Source organism: Lepidothrix coronata, unplaced genomic scaffold (assembly GCF_001604755.1).
Source record: "Lepidothrix coronata isolate B3197 unplaced genomic scaffold, Lepidothrix_coronata-1.0 Scaffold74, whole genome shotgun sequence".
Classification (NCBI taxonomy): Eukaryota; Metazoa; Chordata; class Aves; order Passeriformes; family Pipridae; genus Lepidothrix; species Lepidothrix coronata.
The window spans coordinates 250,778-272,766 of NW_016690254.1; the positions used below are offsets into that span (position 1 = coordinate 250,778).

Genomic DNA, 21,989 nt, shown 5'->3' on the forward strand with positions numbered 1-21,989 from the left:
TGTTTTGCGTGTGTCAGCCGATGCTGGATCTGCCAAACATGTACTTGCCTTGAGGAATGTAGAGCACTGTGAATAGATACCATTTAAAATTGGATAAATACAAAGTATTTGTGGTGTGCAATTTTGCAATTAATGTCTTGGTTTTCCTTTTAAATATGTAGTAGATCTTGGTGGTTTAAATAGTTAGAATTTGCTAGTACTTGAATTTGCTCAAGTTAATTTTTAAATTTTTTTTAATTAGATGTTTAAATCCTTAACCTCAGAGTCCTACTTTCAGTTTTACATTGGAGAAGAGTACTAGAGCTTAGGTACAGGCTTCTTAAACAATGTGGCTTGTAAAGATTTAGAAGTGTGTGTGCACTTGCATTTTTTGGTGGGAGAATAAGTGTGGGTTTTTATGTGAAAAGAATCTGGCTGGGAAAGGAATCAAGCTGCTGGCTAGACTGGTCTATTCTTTCTGGGGGAGCTTTTCACTAATTTGTGTTATTTTTCTATGTTGCCTTTTTAGTAATAAATTTGTTCAGACTTTGCCAGTGGTTTTCAGTGTAAAAGGCAAAAAAGAACAACCCATTCCAAATAGATTGTTATCTGCTGTAATAATCACTCAAACGATTGTAGTAAACAAGTTTTACTCTAAGTAGTTTTCCACTCAGCTGAGCCCTTGGAGTGAATCAACTGCTCTACAATTATTGTCATTCCAGAGGGATTAGTTTCCTCTTCCATGCTTTTCTGCTAGGTTAAGTGGGTAGTTTTCATTGCTCCAGGAGGCAAGTGTGTGACGAAGGAATTTGGACAGTAGCTCCAGTTTACAGAGTGTTCTCCTGTTTGCTGGTGGGGAGTCTCTGCTCTCTGTCAAGCCAGTACAGCTGTTAGGGGGTTGGATGGTGAACTGCACTATGGAGCTGCTCTGGTTTGAGAATGGAATTAAAATAACTTGTTCAGGCTGAGTCACTGTACTGTGCTGCCTCCCAGTCCCAGGTCTGGGTATTCAGAAACCCTAAAATAAGTGTTGAAAGCAAAATGTTTTGTATTAGAATGTTTTTTGAACCTTTTGCCTTTGCTGACTTTGTGGTGTGAATAGGTGGACTCTTTAGATGCTGACTGGTCACATTTGGGTTTAGCTGTCCTACTCATCACTGCAGAAAATTTGGATGAGTCAAGCAACCAATTGCATCAGAAGTTATTCCCAGTGGTAAACTTCCTGCAGCAAAGCTGTTTTTAATAGGACTTGACAGAGGTTTTAGAGTATTTTCCCTAAGCTGAAGCACACAAGGATTCAGTTTTAGGAAAAAGTTTTACTTTATGTATTTATTATTACCTGCATATAACTTAAGATAAATATCAAAAATGCAGTTCTGCAGCTTACTGAAATTGTAAGAGAAGTGGTTCCAGGTGCAGAGCAGAAGATTCCAGAGCTTCATAATTTCAGAATTTTTTTTGTTACAACTATATCGAGTAGAATATTATTTGCATGTGTTGGAATATTGTTTTTTAAATATTATTATTCTTTTCAGATTGCCAAGCTGTATTTGGAAGTGTTAAGTTCTGTGAGTGTCTTGGCAATTACAAATGCTGTACGTGGATATGTTGTTGCCTGATGTAATTGCTTAAAGTTTTAACCTACTGGCCTAATTCAGTACAGGACAGTTTATTGAAGATGGAAAAAAGGTTGAATGAACACAGTAGTCTTGGGGTGTTTTAATCCTTCATGCTTTGTTTTGCAACCTAAGTATTGTTTTGGGGGGAGCTGGAGTTCTGCTGTTAGTCACACATCGTGATCAACCATCAGCTCTTACTTTGTTGTTACTTGACTGAGTCACATCCCCCAGTTATTTAAATAATTTTGAATTTTCAGATATCTGTCCTTTCTCAAACACTGGAGGTGATAACTGATAGTTGGAAGGCCCCAGTAATTTGGGATACAAATGTAACATTGCTCTTGGAGAATTTTTCCCATTACATTTTTTCACAGGTTCTTTTCCTGAAACATTTATATCCTTGCTGCTGCTCATGTTTAATGAGGCATGTTCATGAAATTGGAGGCCAGAGAGGGCCACTCTGACGTCTTTATCACAGGGTGTTCATTTATATATGTATTTCTTTAGGTAACCCAAAGCTTGGGTTTGGAAAAAAACCTGCATTTCTGGTGCTTTCCTTCGAGATGACAGGAATGATTTAGTAGTTGACTTTTGCTCAAATTCACTTGTTCTGACCCTTCTGAGGTTGCTCATTTCTCTATGCTGTCAGAAAACTTTCCACTGGTTGTTGTCTGTCTTTTTTATTATTATTGTCCTTATTTGGTGAGCTGAATTTATTCAATGAAGGGAATGTTAGGTATTGGAAGTTGAGGCAATGTAAGGAAATGGGTCTGTTTCTTGTGAAACCAGTGGACTCTTATATTACCTTAACCCAAAATTTCCTAGTACTGTGATTTGGAAACTTTTGTGTCTTGATGATAGTGAGGCTGAAGTGACTGTGAAACTATCACAGATGTGCACTTGTATTCCAGGTCAGATTATTTTATGTGGCTTAGTGTGGTAGCAAATTGCAACCATTCATTTTTGTCTGTTTTTGTCAGCTAGTCTGAGATCTTTTAGTATCTTTGTTTTACCTGCTTTGTGTTTCTTAGTTTGTTTTGATTTTTTTAATGGTGGGATTTAGTACTTCTGGTCCTCTTTCTGAGAGAGAACTTCAGATATGGCTGTTTTAGAAACCTTGAGATAGTACAGCTTTACCGTGCAGGCTTTTCACTGTTACTTTGTTTATTCAAAAAGTTATGGTCATTTTTCTTCTTTTAATTCATTAACGAAACTACTGAATAACATTGAATATTTTTAGAGGTTTTGGACGGCATCCTGTAAAGACTTTTGTTTCTGATATAAGCTTCATTTATATGCTAGTGCCAATTTTTTTGACTGCCAAGCAATAAGGCAAAGCTTCAAAAATCTAGAATATGTTTGCAGTTATTTCTATTCATCAAATGTTAATCTTTTTCTAAACAATCACATCGAGGATGTTTTTCAGTAACATGTTTAATATCCCTATGTTTAGAAAACTAATTTCATCTTTTACTTTCTTTTCCGTTCCTTTTCTTAGTCTGAATGTCTTACTTGTTTTTTGTCTTCGAGTGCTGCTGTAACACTCTTGCCATCCTTTGGAATTTCTCTAGTGCAGTTTTATTAAAAGCTGTCAGTGGTGGACCATGGTGCTGGGAAATATTTTCAAACCCTTTGGTGCATTTGTCAGGTTACTGGCAGTTGAAGAGATTAGTGATTTTTTAGAGACAAAATTGAAGTAGGAAATGCTTCTGCAACCATTTCTGTTAGGTAGAGTTTCCTGTCTCTGAAATAAAGGGCTTAAATTCTAGTCAGTTTACTCTTTGGAACGTGTCATATGTCTTATGTCCCAATTTTTGTTTAATATTACAGGTGAGCACAAAACAATTGCCATTTGTTAATGTTCAGTCATTCCTGGAAATATTTGAGATCAGTAACCATGGATAAATTCCGTGTACTGATAATAATGTCCTATTTAGGGCTGATTTGGTGTATCATCTGTTCTTTCCTAGCCCACAAGATTTTTATTCCCCCTTTCCACCCCCATGTTATCTGTACAGTAATCAGCTCTCAAAGAGACATATCCATCTGCAAAAGCAACTCTTAGCAGTTATTTAGGTCTTGGAAGTGCCTCCCCATTTTCAAGTATTTACCATACAGTCCTAAGGAACTCTTACAGAAATTCTGTTCCTATAGCACATTCTCATTTCGGAGAATTTTGTTCTTATGTAGTATCTAAGGCATGGTGGTTTTGTTGGTTTGGTTTGGGGTTTTTGTTTTTTAAGGTATACAGGAAGAAATAGTGTCAAATAGCAGCTCATATTTCAATGCACTGGCATCTCATTTAAGTATTGACATGGATATTCTACTACATACATTTGTCAATAACAACTGTTTATTATAGAACAGGCGAATCTGTTTATTCCTGCCACTAGATAATTTTTTCACTGAAGGAAGAGGAATGAGATGAATCAGTTGTTCTGAAGTTCAGCTAATCTGGAGTGTAGTTCTTTGTGTTATATCTTATTTATGGGACAGTTGCTACGTGATGGCAGAAGTTTTGTAAGCCAGGTATTTCTGTGCTTCCTGAATTCTTGGGCATGAGTATAAAAGTGGTGAAACATGCATTTGATTTTGTCACCCTGTAGGTGTCTGTTTGACCTTACCCTCAGCTTGACAAGGAGGCAGTAAAGTATTTAGGGAAAATTTAGGCCTAAGCCTGACTTTTAGGGAAGATCCAGGCTCCCAAGCCAGCTGACCTCCCAGCCTTCTTGCTCAGGTCTGTCTTGGGCCACATGGTGACCTGTAGACTGAGTTTTGCCCACTCTCACTTGCTTCCTCCCTGGGGAGCTGGAAATTAGCTGTTTGGACAAAATGGCCCTGAAATGTAGGATCTAGAATAATGGGGACCTGGCTTTTATCTGGCTGTGCCTGCATTTTGGCTGGGTTATTGTGCTCTGTTTGGTTGTAGAGATATGGAAGGGAGAGCATGTGGAAATGAAATGACTGTGCAACAGCAGAGGTAATATGTATGGTCTGTTGTTTCACTGAAAATAGGTATCTGTTTTTCTTGAATGCTTTGCTAAAAGAAAGGGTTTGTTCAGGCTTTGTAGCAATTCTCCTCAAGTCAGTTTTTTAAGGCATGTACCCTGTAAGGTGTTTGTTTCTGTTTTCTAAGGTTCAGCTTCTTAAATTTTGTACTGTTTTCCAGTGAACTTGATGATGACTTGCTTGGAGAGGACTTGCTAACTGGAAAGAAGGTAAGAAATGTGCTTTAAAGTGAATTGTTGCAGATATTAAAATGTGAATGTTGTTCAACTTACCCACTTCAGGTGTTTGGTTTGACCTCATGTATTTTACGGTCACCTCCCGAAAGCCTGACAGCCACAGATACCTGAGCTCTGCCCTATTGCCAGAGCTCTCTGCACCCAGGGTTGTGTTTCCTTTTGTGAAAAACCTCCAGGTGAGGCTTTTTAAAATACAACTTTTAGAAAAACTACTTTTTTCTGAGATAGTATTTCTTCTCATAACACACAGTCCAAACAGGAGATGGTTCTCAAAATGAATTTCCCTGTAGCTCATATTGATTTAACAATTAAAAAAAAAAGGAAAAAAACCCCAACAACAACAAAAAAAACCCCCAAACAAACAAACAAAAACAAAACAACAAAAAAACCCAAAAAACAACAACAAAAAACCCCCACAAAACACCAAAAAAAACCCAACCCCCAAAAAACCAAACAAAAAACCCCAAAAAACAATGAGCCCTCCTGAGTGCTGATTAGCATGTTGGAGAATTGAATGCAAGTGCCGATTTCCTGGCTATTAAAAATTACTTGTCAAAATACCAGCAGTATTTACCAGAGAGTAAATAAAAAAGGAATCAGTGATGTCTGTTAAAGATTACACTCAGTGTGCACAATCTGCTATTGAGTTGTCTGATGAATAGGTGGAGGATTTTCCCTTTTAGAGTGAGGGGAAAAACATGGGAGCAGCTGGAACTGGATAACACAAACAAGTTCTCACCATGTCTGCTATAGACCCCTCATGCTGATAACCATTTCCAATGCTGAACTCTGTGAAAAGAACTAAATGTATGTTTGGGTTTGCCAGATATCTGCAGGAGAAGACAGGATTCCTGTTTGGAAAATCAAACTGGCTAGTGACCTCTTTTTATATTTTATCTGCTGAATGAACTCATTTAGAAAGTAGTTTTTAAGGTTTGGTTGGAGATTAATAGGTTTGTTAAGAAACCCAGATCTCTTAAGAGTTGAGTTTCATTTGATGTAGTTTTCTATAACCACAGTTTATTTGTTGCAAATAAGCTTCTTGAAACTATTCTGTAAGTATTCCCTATTAAAGATAGGAAGTTCCTTAGTCTCATGTACTGGGTTTAAGAAAGAAAATAAAATTCCAAGGTTATAGGGATTGCAAATGTGTGTTATGCAGTTATCAAAAACATAAGCAGTTAACATTGTATATATCTTCGTAATTGGAATGCTAGTTGATAAAGCTGCTTGCTTATATTAAAAAATATGAAATTATCTGTGTGAATACTAGCTAATACTAGATTCTCCAAAGTATTATTTTTTCTTGTGCTTTTTCTATTCTTTTCGGTTTGCAGTGTTACAGGGCAGTATCTGTGGGTATGGACACATATGGTGGGGTAAAAATACATTTCTCAGAAAGTTTTCCCTGAACTATTTATGCTAAACTTCCTTCTACTTAATCTCATCCCAATACTTCTAGATAAATCTACCTTTGTATAACCTTTCTGCCTCTTATTTAAGGGGCTGGAAATGTTGGTTAGCAAATCTGCAGATATCTCTTCTGAGTGGGTAATTATTAAAAAAAAAATAAATGAAACAACTTTACATCCTTTTCTCCAGTCTGTATCTTTGCTCTCTAGAACTTAAAAGTAACTTCATGCATTTTCTTGACTTGCTAATGCATCAGTGTCACAAGGCCATGAACTAGAGCTTTTTTCCTTCCTGGTCTTAAGCGAGTTGTCATCTTTGGCTGTATTTGAGAATGCAGCAGTGAAAAATGTCGATAGATAGGCAAATTTGAGTTCTTTAAATTTCCATTAGACTACCAAAGATGTATTTTAAGATTTGTTGTCTTGTGGGTTTTTTTTCTTAACAAATTAGGTCATTTCCTTGAAGGTATGGTCTTAGTCTGAGATGTGTTTTTCATAAAAAAATACTTAATATTCAGAACTTTCAGTAGTTTAATTAGTTGAAAGTTTATATCTTTTATATTTATGATTGACTTTTTCTGAAACCTAGAATCAATCAGACTTGTCAGATGAAGAGCTGAATGACGATCTTCTGCAAAGTGACAATGAAGAGGAACAAGAATTTCGGTATTTCTTTCCTAAATCTTGTTTTGGATAACTCAAAGCTACTAATGGCTACTACTACTGATTACTGATAACTGCTAAACTAAAGTTATTGTTACATGCTTAAAATGGTTTTGGTTTTTACTTAGCCAGTTACTTGGTGATGTATATCTAATGTACTCAGTAGCATTATTTGCATATCAATAACATTATTTTTGGTTATTTCAATCTCAGAAATTGCAGCCTCAGTATTGTTGTGAGCTTCCTTCTCCTGTGAAGTCCTTTTCTGCCGTCTTTCTTTTAAAAATATCTTGCCTTCTAAGACCCTGAGGAGGGGAATTGCACACTTGGCGAGGCTTGATTTGTGGCTTAATTGTTTGTGTACAATTACACAGCAGAAAACTTGTAACAGAGTTTATAGCCTGGAGCAGGTACTTCCACGGGAGTTCACTGAGGATCCTGCCCTGTGAATACTCTGTGGTGCTACAGCTCCACAGCTGAGTTATGGGCATCACAACTCAAAATGAGTGTCTTGTCATTTTTACTTTTCAAGCTGGACTGATGCAGGGGGAAGATGCTTGTGATGCCAAAGTGATGCAATACCACTGCTGCTTTTAATGGCCTGTGTGTTTTTCCAGCTTTTTCTTTACTTGTTGCGTGCTGTGCAGGTCATGCCATCTGAAGGGGTATGAATGTATATATAACATGCATTGATATATTTATATCTCAGAGATCTCCTATGTTTAGCCTAAAGTAGTATAAGGAGTCCTGTCATTGTATTGGACTGATGGTGGTGTGATAAAATGCTCCAACCATCCAGCTGTCCATTGGCTGTTGTTTTCCTTCCTGCAGTAGTGAGGGTTGGACTATTCCCTTCAAAAGAGGGAATCCCTGTTGGTCCTTGCTGTCACTTCACTGTGTATCCTCCCTGAGACCCCTGGGCAGCAGGAGTGGCTATGTAACCACATGAGTGATAAGAAAGTATCTGAAGTGTGATAGTGTTGCTCAGTGGAAGCCGGTTTCTGTAGACAAGTTTTGCATTTTTAGCAGTTCTATTGGCAGAGAGTGAGAACCTTTCCCTTTTCCTTCTATTTTCATTCAACCTCATGCTTCTGTAGTTGGGAGGATAATGATAATCCTGCATAATGTCTTCATTTTTGTGTTAAATCTTCCCTGTCTTATAGATGCAAATAGCTCAGAGCTGCCTGGATCTTTTTCTCCCAAATGTAGGAAAATGGTGAATAATAGGACTGTTACTTAAAAAAAAATAAAAATATCTTTATTTTCATTATACCCTGAGCCCTGAAATCAAGAAGAGCTTCCTCCCCTCTGCTTTTCTAACTTGTCTGCAGTTGGTTAGTTGCTTTTTTATGTGTTGATGGCACTAGCTGTTGTAAACAGTAAATTCTGAGCTTTGCTTTGCCTGCAGATTATAAATGTGTCAGTTTTTGTATTGATTGTTTTTTTTCAGTGTCTGTGCCAGTGCTGTTACTAAGTTAAGAATGTCTCGGGCATTTAAATTGCAGTTATTGACTATGTATTTTATATTAAGTAGAACATTAAATCTGTCATAAAAATGTAACTTTGAATTCAAGATAATCAAGAATGAACAACGTGAATACATTTAGTAAAAAATATTTTACTAGAATATTCTGAAAGATTGGGAAAACAGATGCAGTTATAGCAATTTTGTGTATTTTTTGTTAGTCTTGGAATTAAAATTGAACCCAGTCTGCTTTGGTGACAAAGCAGGACTTTTGCCAGTTTGACCTGCTAAACCATCTGGTCCGTTTGATTCCCCTGGTCAAATAGCCTGCAGCTGGTGATAAGCTGCAGTACAGTATGCATTGTGAGAACATGGCATGCAGTCAAATAGTGTATGGGGTATAATTCTGTCCACCAACTTAGAGAACTTATGTTTGTTGGCTTTGTTTTGTTAAATCTTTGTGAGTAGTTGACTGTTACACTCCAACCTCTGAATCCCCCCCATCCCCCAGCTCTCCAGGTGTCACGGTGAGCCTCAATACCACATCTGGCATGCTGGCATCATATGAAATCTCTGAGTCCATCAATGATCCATCACTAGAACATGAGTCTGAGTACGACCAAGGGGAAGATGAAATTGGTTATGACAAATCTGAAGCACCTGAAGAATATGCTTCAGAGTATGCAGAGGAAGGACATTATGAAGGCAATGATCCTGAACTGACAGAAGACCAAATAGAATATGGGGAAGAGCCTGGAGAAGAAGATGAAGTGCTAGACCTTGAAATCAATGAACCCCTCGATGAATTTCCAGTGAGTTTCTTTCTATTGTATCTTCAAAGATAACATTGCTTTGCGTGCATAGGGTTTTAGACTGATTTAAAATCTGTTTGCCTCCCTAGGGAGGAGGGGAAATTAGACCTATTATCACTGTCTGCCAGTTTCTTTATCTAGGCTGTGACAAAGTTTGTGTTGACAGCTTGTTTGGCGGTAGGTAATGCTCCTTTGTCATGCGGGAAGGCAGTTGAGAATCATGACCTTGAGGATTGTATCCTTAAGGAAGAAAACAGCTTTGTGTGGTGGAGATACACTGCCAATTGTTAGAAGTACTTAATGCAAAAGCTTTTATCCAGGCTTTAGACAAGATCTGATAAAGTCCTTCGAAGGTGAAAAGATTATTGACCTGCTAAAGACATCTTTAAGGTGCTAATATCCCAAAGTGATTGATGTCCTGCTCGTTCATCCTTTTTGTAACTGAGAACTGTCTAAACCTGAATAAAGAGATTGGAGGTTAGTTCAGAAAATGTCACCTGCATAATTCAATATAATTTAAGCAGCGTATTAGAGAACATGCACTGGCTTTAATTGCTAGTGAAGTGATTTAATCTTAATTAAAACTGTATGTGATCAGTGAGGTGTTTTAAAATACAAGCAAACTTACTTAGGAAAGCTTTTGCTCTTGTTTTACGTTCATAATTTTTCGCAGTTGAACCTGCTCATATGTAGGTGCTTGCAGAGTGTTTTAAGAATGTTTATATTCTTATTGGGTAAAATCTGATTTTTAATGTATATGTGCATAGGCACATGTTTTCTTTGGTAAGAAAGGACTACGGTGTTTGCTTCATGAATTTGTAAATGGGGGATGTAGATGTATAGAAGAAGTTGGAGCAAACAGTATTAGATGGTATCTTTATTATAACATTGGTATCTGAGTGAAAACTGCTTTAGTTTTGATGATATTGAAATTATGGTCTAGTTAAAAGCCTTGCTAATTGTACTGTATATATGTCATATCACTTATAATTGACAGTTCTGATAGAGACAATACTTTCTTCAAGTCTGGAAGTCATAACAATGTAGCCAGACCCCACCTCTCCATGGGTTTGCAATTCTGTACAGTTTACCTGTGTCTTTTCACCTTCATGTGTTATTGCTTTAGGATGAAGATTACATGCAATCATATAATGAGCAAGCAATGGAAGAACAAGGAGAATATACTGCTGATGAGGAGCTGGAAGAATCCCAGACAATGGCAAATGAATCAGAAGAGGTATGTTGTAAATTTAATGGAAACTTAACTAGTTCTTTTAGAGATTGATTTCATAGAATTGTAGCTATTACAGAGTAAGAACTGAGGCACTTTGCCAGTGTTGAATTATTGGTCGTATTACTCTTTGTATAAGATGAATTGTAATAGCATCTGTATTGTCAGATACATCAGATGCCCTTTCTCCCTTGGGATGAAAACCATAAGGAATAGGCCAAAATGTGCATATTTAGTCTTGGCTTCAACATTAGTAACTTCAGAGGCCTGTTTGGGTAGGAGAATGACAGTAATACTGCATGCTGTGTGTTAAATCTCTAATAGCTGTGAGGCCTCACTTTCCAGGCGGATCACTTGTGCCATTGGGAGTGTAAATACAGTTCTTGGGTATCCCCCTTTGAGGGGGAGTGTGAGCATGGAAAGTTCAGTATTTTAGAAGGGCAAAGGTTAGATTGTTGTTTCGAAAGGAGTTTTGTTGGGACTGAAGTTCCTGTGAAGTTTATTGTACTTTGTTGCTTAGGAGAAAGAATGAGTTCCTTCTTTTGCAAGGAGAAAGCTTATGCCAAAGACTGCCACATATACAGTCACTGATTATAGCCCAGAACAGAGGTATCATACCTGTTTTTAATTTGCAGCAAGTTTTTGATGGGGGATTTTTTTTCTTTCCCCAGCAGGAATCTGCTTTAATATTACTTTTATTCCAGTTCTTAATTAAATAGGGTTGAATGGATTACCTGCTGAGAAGTGTAGTCAGAGTGTGTTTCCTCTTTGGAGCTTTAACTCATCAGGAAATTAATTCCTCAAAGACACAGCAGTGTTACTCTATGATGTTCTTACAAGTGGGTGTGCTGTGATGGTCTAGTTGTATCAAACCTATTTTGGTAAAACAACATTCCTTGGTAGGCAGAGATCTGCACTGAAAGGGGCCACCTGCATTGTTCAGTCCTCCACTGTTGCAAGCATGACATCTTGTACCAAATAAACCTTAATGTAGTTATTTGCTACTTCACTAGTATTAAATCTACTCTTTGAAAGAATTGTGTAATGTCTAAACACGTTTTGTTCATTCACTGGATTATATACACTTTCTTTTTGGCATTTTGGAAGTGGAGTGATGCATTTGGGCTTTCTGCAGGCACAGTCTGAGATGATGGACACAATGCACATCATGTGAAATTAAATACATAGCTGAGATTCACTGTCAAACTCATGATCTTAAAAAAGTACAGCTTCATTTTTAGAGTACAAACTACTGAGAATTCTGTAATGATGTTGTCTAAATTCATCCGATTCAAAATTAAATTCCTTTCATTCAAAAGGTACCATTAATGACAGTTTTTAATTGTTTTTCTTAATAGAGCTTTTACAGAATTTGTTCATCATATAATGTGAGCATTTTGGCCACATCTTTATTTGCTTACTCTACATTCTGGCATTATTCTAATGGTTTGCAGATTGCCACAGGTTTTTCTTCCCAAAAATAGTAGCATCTTTTTATTCTGTTCTTATTTAATATGTAGCTTATTTACATTTGGCAGCAGGCTCATAATTGTACTCTCTAAATGAGAATACCACTAACAGAGAGAACCTTTGTAGAGTATCCAATTCTTTTTATTGCAAGGTTAGATGCCACCTCCAGCTCTGAAGTGTTCTTTATTTGAGTGTTATATAACAGTACTCTCCCTTAAATCTCAACATTTGTTCCTTGTAAACAAGGCTGAAGTTGGCATTCTCCTGTAGAAAAATGCAACACAAGAATGGAGCTGTAATGGATGCAAAGAAATAGCATTATTATCTCCTGATTGAAATGTGGCATGTGAACAACTGAGAGAGAGCTGACAGAGAAGAGTGTTTGGTGTTGTATTTTATGCAGTTCCCACATTAAAACCAAATAAAGCCTCTTATTAGATTGCATGAAGAAATTCTGTAAACCAAGACAAAAGCTGACTGGATGAGGAGTTGGAAAATAATGGGAGGAAACAAGTGAATATGGGAAGTTAGACACCTGTTAGGAGTGGCACTCTAGGTGGGAGGTGTGAGGAAAATGCAGGTAAAGCTTGTGCTTGAAACAGTGTCTAGAACCTTCGATTTTAAATAAATAACACTCTCTGTGGAGCTTCCTTGAAAAATGTAGCAGTGGTTCAGAAAATACTTTTGTATTTCTAAGGTACAAAGCAAAACCACTCAATACCCAGAAATTTCAACAGCAAATAGGTGTGGTAGAACAGTCACATGAGGCATCATGTCCTAAATATTTTTAGAGGAAAAATATCACTAATTACTTCTGTGAAATGTGAATGTGAAAATGAAATAAAAATAAACCCTCCTGAAATTAGAATTTGTGATTTCTTTGTTTTATATCAGAACTAATCTGTGAAGTGTATGATAGGGGATTTGTCATTGCATAAATTTAAACCATGTCTTGGGTTATGGTGATAAGAAATGTAGAGGACTTTAATCAAGAAAACATTTCATAAAAATGTCCTACATACTGCTTTTCTTTTGATAGAATACAGGCTTGGGGAAAAAAAGGCCAATGCATCTGTCTGAATTGTTCCATCTGTGTGTAGCCAAAACTTCTGCATTTTAGTACTTTTGTCCAAGTTTGAAGACACTACTTGTCAGCCTGGAGGAAAGTGATGAAAAGAGTGCAAATCAAAGCAGCCAATTTTAAAACATATTTAAAGGCACTTAGGTTTATTATTTTAGTCCCATTTTTCATTTGTGGAATTGAGATACCCTTGGAATAGGTGTAACATCCCCTTATCTGCCCTCTTATCTCTTGATCCTCCCCTAGGACTGAGCAATTGCTACTGTTTTAGTGTTAGCCTCTAGTAGATGCCTCCACTGCCTATTTTCTGGCTACTTAATAAATCTTTGTTTCACCTTTGTAAAGTTTCTGGTTTAGCCTCTACAACATCTCTGCCACAAAGCTGTCCAGAACACTTGATACTCACATGTTTGGGAGGATCATGCTGAGCAGTGTTTTTTCCTACTTTCCTTGGGCTGTGTTTGCTACCACTGCTGCAGGTGCCTGGTGAGCTGTCTGGGCAGGAGCACTCACTCTTTCTCAGTAGTGGTTCATAGCCCAGCGTGGAGTTCTGGTCAGGGACTGGGATTTATGGCATAATTATTTAATGAGGATGGCAGGAACCTCTGACCTTGTGGTAGAAGAAAGGTCGTTCTTTTTCTTTGTAAGGGTCAGCAAAGCTCTTTGGTGGCTTTGTGCAAGGTGTCAAAATGGGAAATGTAAAGCTCCCTTTGAGGAGAGCTGCCAGAAGCCTTGGCTGGCAAGTCCAGTCAAGTGACCTGAAGTGGCCATTCAGGGACCGTGTATGTACATGCAGAGATATTCATGATTAGCAAGTATTAAAAGCAATCCTGTAAGTACTAGTATGTCTTAATTCTGTGTCTGCAGTTGTGTCTTTTTGAAACATAAAATCCCTTTATATACTATAGTCTTGGCAAAACTGCTCATCCTGTTTGGCTGGAAATTGGAAAAGCTCATCTAGAAGTCTTGCATGCTCCAACTGTTGGACAAATTGCAGGGGAAGAGTGTGTGCTCCTACACAGCTCAGCTAACCTTTCCTGGAGCTGTATGGAGAGAACATATGGTTGGCTGTCAGACATGTTTGTGTCTCCATTGCAACTAATACAAATCCCTCAATAACACGTGTAATCAGACTTGGACATGGGTCAGTTAGCATCCTCCAGCACTGCCTTTCCTTGGTGCCTTCTTTTTCATCCACTCCTTTGATTTTTATTTTTCTTTTTTTTGTCTTTGATATTTAATGCTTTTAAGGCTGTTGTTTGTTAATAGCATGACATTATGCTGATGAATAAAGGGAGTCAGACCCAGAAGGCTGCAGAATTGGTATAAATGGCTAGAAACAGAATAGTGCTACTCTAGAAAAGTTTGAGAAATGCTTTTATTGTTGTATAGGTAAGTAGTTGTCTTGTAGTCTGTTACAACTTGTATTCTTTTCTTTTTAGAATGGATTTTTTTTTTCCCCCAGAATGAGTAGTTGTCAAAAGGCAACAGTTTCCACAGGTATTTTCTGTAGCATTTCATTAAAACATAGCAGAACTTTTCAGGATAACACGGACTGCATAGTCCTGATTCTTTCTAATCAGACTTTCTAGTCCTGATGCTGAAGTCTGAGCTACACATAGAGCCTTGCACAAGTAAGTTTTGCACTCACAGATGAGACTGAGAACAGCCTTTGGTTAATAAAAACTGTAATTCCAATAGAGCTTTTAAAGGGCATGGACATAGAGAGTGGATATCTGGGGCTTATGCTTTAAAGTAAAACAGGAGGCTCAGTGTAGTGAGATCAATGTCTTGCAAAAAAGCTGCTCCAGTTCTGACTTCCAAATCCTGATGCTGAAGGGAAAGTTTCTAAAAACAAGCATTGATACAGTAAAATTATGGGGTTTGTGGTACTTAAAAACCATAGATTTAATAGGGATATTGCTACTCCTTTCTCTTCTGAGAGTCCCTCTTTTGAAAGTAAAATGCTAAGCCTGTCTTTCCCTCTTGTTTGTTTTTATTAAACCACCTTAGCATCTCTTTCCTTGCTAACATCCCTCCTCTGTTCCATGAGTCTCAACGGCCTGTCCTCAGAGGTGTTTTGATTATACATGGATATGTTAATCAGACCAATTGTACTCAATTTGGGTTTGCTTTTGAGGTTTATATCTCTTTCACTCTTGAAGTTTTCGGGCTTTTTGTCTGCTATTCTGTCTGATTTTAGCTTTTTTTTTTTTTTAATAAAATCGTTACATAAAAACAAATACATTTGTGAAGTATAAGGCTTTGGCTGCTTCCTTAGCTGTGTCTTAAAGCATTTTTGTGAGGTCAGAAAGTGTAGTGCTTGGATGTTTACCAGGAATGGATAAAAAACATTTTGAGATAAGGGGATGATTAAATGAAAATAACTTGGGATCAGAAGTCCATTAAAGCCCAGGAATTAAGTACACAGATCATTTATTCACCAGACCAGAGTTATAGTAGCTTTGAGCTGGAGTTCATAAGGTGTGCTGTCTTTTAAAGCAGAAAGTGTCTTGCCAGATCATCCTGTTTCTAGTCTTGCTTCCCACGTTTTTTTTTTGTTATGGATGAAGTTGGGCTGCTGGATAAGGAAATTTGCAGTCTCTTGCACAACTAATTCCATTAATTCTTTTTCTTGATTTGTGAGTTGATATGTGTCTGCCTGACTGTCACACTTGCTGTGCTTTTTTCATATAAATTTCGGCACTGATCTGGTTAATTTGAAGTTTAAACCATTTTTGCGTGTTAGATTTCACTCATTTAGTAATTGGTCCTCAAGCAGCATAAAAGTTATAATGTAGTTGGAGTCTTTGCATAGAGCCTACACATGCATTTTAATTCTAAGAAATGAGTAAATGGGCTTGTACAAGAAATAACCAAATACACAGTAACAGAAAAATTTTATGGAAAATCATGCTGTCTTAGAACACTTCTAATTTTCAACTGCTGACATCAAATATAACTTGTGTAACATTCTGAAACATTATTTTCATCAGGCCAGCACAGGAAAATGAAATGGATTTTTTTTCCCCTATTAATTTGAAGGAGAGGGATCCCTTTTTATTTGGGACATTATCTAAATAAATGTTCTCTGTTATAGAAAAAACTGGAAAGGGAGTAGCATTCCAGAATACAGATTTAGTATTTTCAAATTTTATTCAATACTGTTCTCCATTCTCTTCATCAATTGCTGAATTAAAAGTAGAAAATATTCAAGGAATAGAAAAAGTAAGGACAAGTACAGTTATGCATACTTAGAGGAATGAGATTGAGATGCATGGTTATCTGGTTTTTGCTGGTGTTTGTTAGGTTTTTTTAACAACAAGCTACTGATATTTTCTAAAAAAAAATGGAAAAAAAAAAGACCCTATTGGTTTACTGTTTGAAGTACTTGAAACTGGCAGTATCCCAGGTTTGTGTCTTAGTGAATTCAGTGCTAAAATGTGAAGAAGTAGCTGCTAATCAAGTGGAGGTTCTAACTGGAGTTTCAATATTCCCTGAAATGTTGCAGAAAAATTTATTTTCTAAATAGATTTTACTTTATAAAGTATTGTATAGTTCATATATTTCTATTTAAAAAAAAATTCACCAAGCTCTTAAATGTTCACTGAATTATGCATGAGCACAAAGTGTAATGCCAGCGAAATTTGTTCAAAGGGGCCTTTAAATAAAGATTTGCCTTTTGACACTGCTCACGAGAAAATAGATTTTTCATGTTGTGTGTCCTCTGTATTTTGTGATTTAGGCAGCAATTGGATCTCTGGAACTTCAAGAAGAAACAAAAGAAGAATCTGATGAAGAGGAGGATGATGACGAAGAGTCCGGACGATTACGTTTCAAAACGGAACGGAAAGAAGGAACAATAATTAGGCTCTCAGATGTGACNGAGAAACATTCCAGAAACTTTGGGTGAGGTTTTGTGGCAATGGACTGGTTTGCAGAGCTGTAATTAATGAAAGTAAAAGGCAGGCTTGCGAAAACTTTTCTAAAAGAGTTTAATGGCAAAAGGTAGAACAGTCACCTTCTAACTTAGACTGGCTTATATCCAAATTGTCCAAAGCCATATGTCGTGTCTTGTAGTGCGTGTGGTGTCTGTCTCCTTAGGAATAATGTTTAAACATATCATGTTTTGAAAATCATTGTTATATTTGTTCCCTGGGACCTCTGTGGTGTCTTGAAAAGCTTTCCTGTCTTCAAGCAGCAGCTCTCTGATCTGTGCTTCACTATGTATTGTGCTGGAATACATTTTAAGGAATTTCTTTGGGTGATTTTCAGCTGATAAAACAAATCTTCTTACTTGTGTTCTGTTGTGAAATACCTACATGTTTGCTGTTTTCCCCCAGGAGTATAAGCATGCTCTGAACCTGTTGTGTTCCTGCTCTTGGATTGGCCTAGAGAAAATGTAACTTGTTGGGGAGTGTGTTAGAAAACATGGAAACCCTTTTTTTCTGGATTCAGCTTTTCTAACGTGAAACAATCTGGATCTCTAAAAGCCCCTTAATCCTTTAGGCAGTGTCTAAAAGGGTATAATTTCTTCCTATTTGAGTAATAAAACGTGAGTTTGTTTGTTTCTAGGAACACTGCTTAATGTATCTAATGAATTTGCCACTGCTACTTCAAATCAGTAGATTTGGAGCTTTCTTGCAGTTGCTCTGTTTCAGTCTATAGATAAAATCACTTTGGTTTATGGCTTTGAGAGTTAACTAAAGATCTCTCACGTGCTCTGGGTATTCAGGTATATAGTACTGGTGTTGTGCCCACCCCACTGGGGATAACCTCTTCATGTTGGACTTAGAGTGGTGGCAATAATAATAAATAATAAGTAAAATTAAAATTAAGGTATTAGGAAGATGGGCAGAAATTAAGTTTTGCTTCCAGAAAGATGTACCATTCTCATAGTTTTGCTACTGAACCAAAATATCAATTCAAACTATGGAAAAAAAGCCCTGATCTTTTGAAGAGAATCAAGATACACAAGAGAGGTGAACTGGTAATGAAGGCAAATTGTCAGGTACTGTTGCCTAATTGTCAGATACAACTGGGAGAAGATGTGTGTTATGATACTTTCAAGTCTTGGCAGACTGTAGGGATGGATTCTTCACCCAGAATCCTTTAAGAGGGTGCCATGCAGCCTGAACTTAGAAGCTGGGTGCTTCTGCTTTCTTTACAGATGAGTCAGTGTCCTTGCACAGCAGGGCATGTTGGAACTGCATTCCCAGAGCAGATACTAGAGTACTAGAACTCATCCTGATGAAATTTTCCTCTTACCTTAAAAGCTTTGCTTTGCAAAGGATGCTAATTCTAAGCATTTTTCTCGTGAATTGTATAACCTACTAATTCTTTAATCTGAATGCAAGGGATTTGGGCTTTTACTATGCCTGCAAAAATTGAAAAGCCTTAATTCTGTAAAGAGGTGTTGTGGCTAAGAAGACTTGTTCATGAGCAGTGAGGAACCAGCTGCAGAGGAGGCTGAACTAGATCTTCACAGTGGTATTCTGTGTCATGCTGTGAGAGATGTCAGTGCTTGATTTTGAATCAAAGGTATTTCTCCTCTGTTGTTCATATTTAGCAAATAGCTGCTTTTACTTGCAATGTCAGGCAAAGCATGTATTAGAGCCTTTATTCAGCATTGTTTTAACAATCAGGAATTGATTCTGATTAGAGTAAGACTGAAGGGAACCCTGTAGAGGCACAGAGTGGTCTGTTTGGGCAAGGGGTATTTTAGCTGAGGTGCATTCCAAATGTGTTTACAACCATAAGACCGTGTGTTTACACCACATACAGACTACATCTTGTTTGTACAAAAGGTGTTGATGGCTTTACAAAACAGAGTATTGTAAAAGCAAGAGCACTCTAGAATAACTAAATTTCTGCACATAATTGCAAGGTAAATGACAATTGCATGGGCATTTGTGTATCTGTGGATTTATTCTTCAATTTAATCTAAAAATACCAGCCAGTGAGGAGAAAACAGTCAAGCTCCACTACAGGTTAAAAGAAGAGTGGTTTGAATTAGACTCATTTTTAAATGTAATCTTAAGTGATTTGGGGTGTAGCTCTGAGATATAAGGAAGAGATGAAGCAAAGGTGGATGATTCTTTAAAGAGGTTTTTCTGAAACTAGTATTTGGCAAAAATACAATCTTGCTGTTGTGAAATGGTTTCTATTCATACTAGCTTTTCTTGTTAATTTGTTGTTAAAGAGACCAGATGATTGACCATGTGGTAGAAAGTTAAACCACAAAAGATTCTTGTTTGCATATAAGTATCTACTTCCTTTTGAGATTATAGAGCAAATTTTTACAGATGCTGTAGTTTAAAAATGAAATTTCATTGCAGACCTACATCTCCTTACTCTAAAATATGAACATAGTTCAGAAAACACTTAAAGAGGAATTAACATTTCAGTTGAAGTTACAAACGTAATTTCCATCCTGTCACATTTTGGTGACCTTTTGTGACAGCTTGTCTCTATTGGAGGAGTGCATTCTTACTTACTGATTAAAGATGTCATTTGAAACCATTTTATTACCAGCGATAGTGAAATTAATCTTGACACTTAGAGACACCAGAAAAATAATTGCTGATTCACTGCATTAACTGTGTGTGTGAGAACTGTACAGTCAAGATGAGACTAAGTGTGTGCCAGTAAAACAGATGTAAAAATATAAAGTGTTCTCATGAATGTAGCTGAGATGTTTCCTAAACATTTCTTTATCCAAGCTAATGTAAATAGTGGTTTTGCAAAGTCCATAGGACAGGTACTGTAGGACAGCTATGCAGTTGATTTCTAGTGATACCAAGTTTGTCATCTTTGATAAGAAATAGGTAACTTCTTTCAGTGCATGTAGTTGAAGTCTTCCCAGAGTGGAAATTGCCATTATTCTCTGGATTTAGTTACCTGTTAAGGAATGTAAAGAGAAAAAATGTCTTTGGTATCACCGAACTAAAGTATCCCCTCTGTATCTAATTTAAGAAAAAATCAAACCAAACCCTTACACTTATTCAGAACCATTTGCAAAGTGCTAACAAAGGTTAATTGGACGTGGCAGTACTTTTTGTTATGCCCTGCTTAGTTGGTTTATGTTCACTCTGATGACTAGTGGCTGAGATTTCAGGCATGACTAGGAAATTAAACTGAGTGGTTTCACTCTTGTCCTGTTGCAGAAGCACAGAGTGTAGGCAATTTGGAGATCTGGGTGATAAGGAGAAAAAAGTTACAACATGCTGCATATATATGTAAATGAATATATATATTTATAGCTGTTCAAGAGTGTGATTGGTGTTGAAAATCTCTGCCTTACCCAGGATAATACGGATTCTGGGATTTTCAGAGCTGTGGGTTTGCAGTGCTGTTGTGCTCAGGGAGCAGCGGGAGGCAGAAGTAGCCGCAGAGGTGTGTGCTCAGGGTTGGTGCAGGCAGGAGCCAGAGCTGCCCCAGCCTGCACATGCTGTGCAGGGAGCCTGGCACCATCCACCTGGGCCCAGGGTGCTTTTGCCACATTTTACACAAGGTTTTAGCCAGCGAGAAGCCCTTTAGGGAAAGCCAATCTCGCCTTCCTCTGCTCATCACTTCATTTCTAGTTAGCAGTGTGATCTTGCTCTCAGGGAAGACAGGGACTCTTTTCTTTTCTTCCTCTGTGCAAAACCATCTTCCATGTTATCTCCTCTCCTTGATCTCTGTATTTGTGGCACAGTGCTCTCAAATACAACATGCAGCCCAGCTAATAATTGAACTGACTATATTTTGCTGTGTGGTGATTGTATATCTGTATACAGCACTTGAGGTGTTCATGGCATGAGTGTTGACTTTTGTGGTTCTGAACCTGCACTTCTGTGTCTAAGTGAAATTATAGGACACTGTTGCCTTAATAGCATGCTGTGAGGGAAGTATGTTTGATGTTGATCTAATCTCTTTTTTTAAAAAATCAGATGGTTATATTGTACTGTGGTCATAGATGTGGTATGAATGCAATGATGTTTGCTGCAGTGAATTCCTGAGGGTTTTTAGTTGGGTTGGGATGTTTTTTCCAAGGTTGGTGTTACACACGTGTTCACTTTCTTGACTGAAAAACTGAACACATGGACTGTGCCTTTAAGGACACGGCCTTTAAACTTTGAGAAATTTTGTGTAAAGTGAGGAGGAAAATGATTTATTCGTTTTAAAGAGAGTGAAAAGCACATCAAAGACCTTTGCATGGATGCCGTCATCCCTTCCCTAAGGTTAATCAGCACAGTGCTCTGAAGTAATTTTGTTTAGAGCAGCCAATTCTTTCTTCTGAAGTTGTTTGTATTCAGTGTTCTTCAATATGTGCTCAAGAGGCTGAGAGACTTGGCCATAATGTTGCCTTTTAGAAAGTGTAGCTCTATTTCCCAGGTTCATTAAAAATTGCTTTCCTCACATGTGACTTCTATATAAGAGGAAGTTGCTTCTTATCATCTGTCATGACTGTCAGTGGTAGGTACTTGTGGAAGTGACTGAACTTTGTTTTCCGGACTACAGCCTTGCTGAGTTCAGGGTTCTGGTATGGAAGATGGCAGAGAAATTGTCCTGCCTGTCCTGTTCCTGGGGAAAAAACCTGACTGTCCAACTAGCAGCACATCCAGTATGCTCTGCAGAATTTCAAGGGAGGAGTGTTACTCCTTTGCAACATAGTGACACTATTTCCTCCCCTATGTATGTGGGAACTAGTGATCCGTCTTTCTGGCAGACCGAGTCAAAGCCCGCATTTGCTCTTTCATGCTTGTAGACCTCTGAAGAAACAGAACTTGCTGCAGGTGTGGAGAGAAAGGAGGCTTGAAATTAGAGCTGTGTTTTTCCCACCAAACTGGCTTTTTTATCCCTGACAGCCAGAGATGGCTAAGGTGGTTGTTTTAGTTGCATCTGATGCTTTTGATTGCTTTAGACAAGAGTACATTTGTTTTAATTTTTCTCAGAAATCCATAGTGTGCACATATAATACCATACTAAGATTTGAGGGACTGTGGTTCCTTGCTTCTTTCTGAAGCATGT

At 37.5% G+C, this 21,989-nt stretch overlaps 1 protein-coding gene across 1 annotated transcript in view; it reads left to right on the forward strand.

Moving 5' to 3' along the window:
* RBM33 (RNA binding motif protein 33) overlaps positions 1-21,989 on the forward strand; it is a 102,544-nt gene that overhangs the window by 11,626 nt on the left and 68,929 nt on the right. The window contains 6 exon segments of the mRNA XM_017819375.1: positions 4,768-4,816; positions 6,845-6,921; positions 8,895-9,195; positions 10,322-10,432; positions 16,723-16,862; positions 16,864-16,886. Of these exon segments, the coding sequence (XP_017674864.1) occupies positions 4,768-4,816; positions 6,845-6,921; positions 8,895-9,195; positions 10,322-10,432; positions 16,723-16,862; positions 16,864-16,886 (701 nt within the window).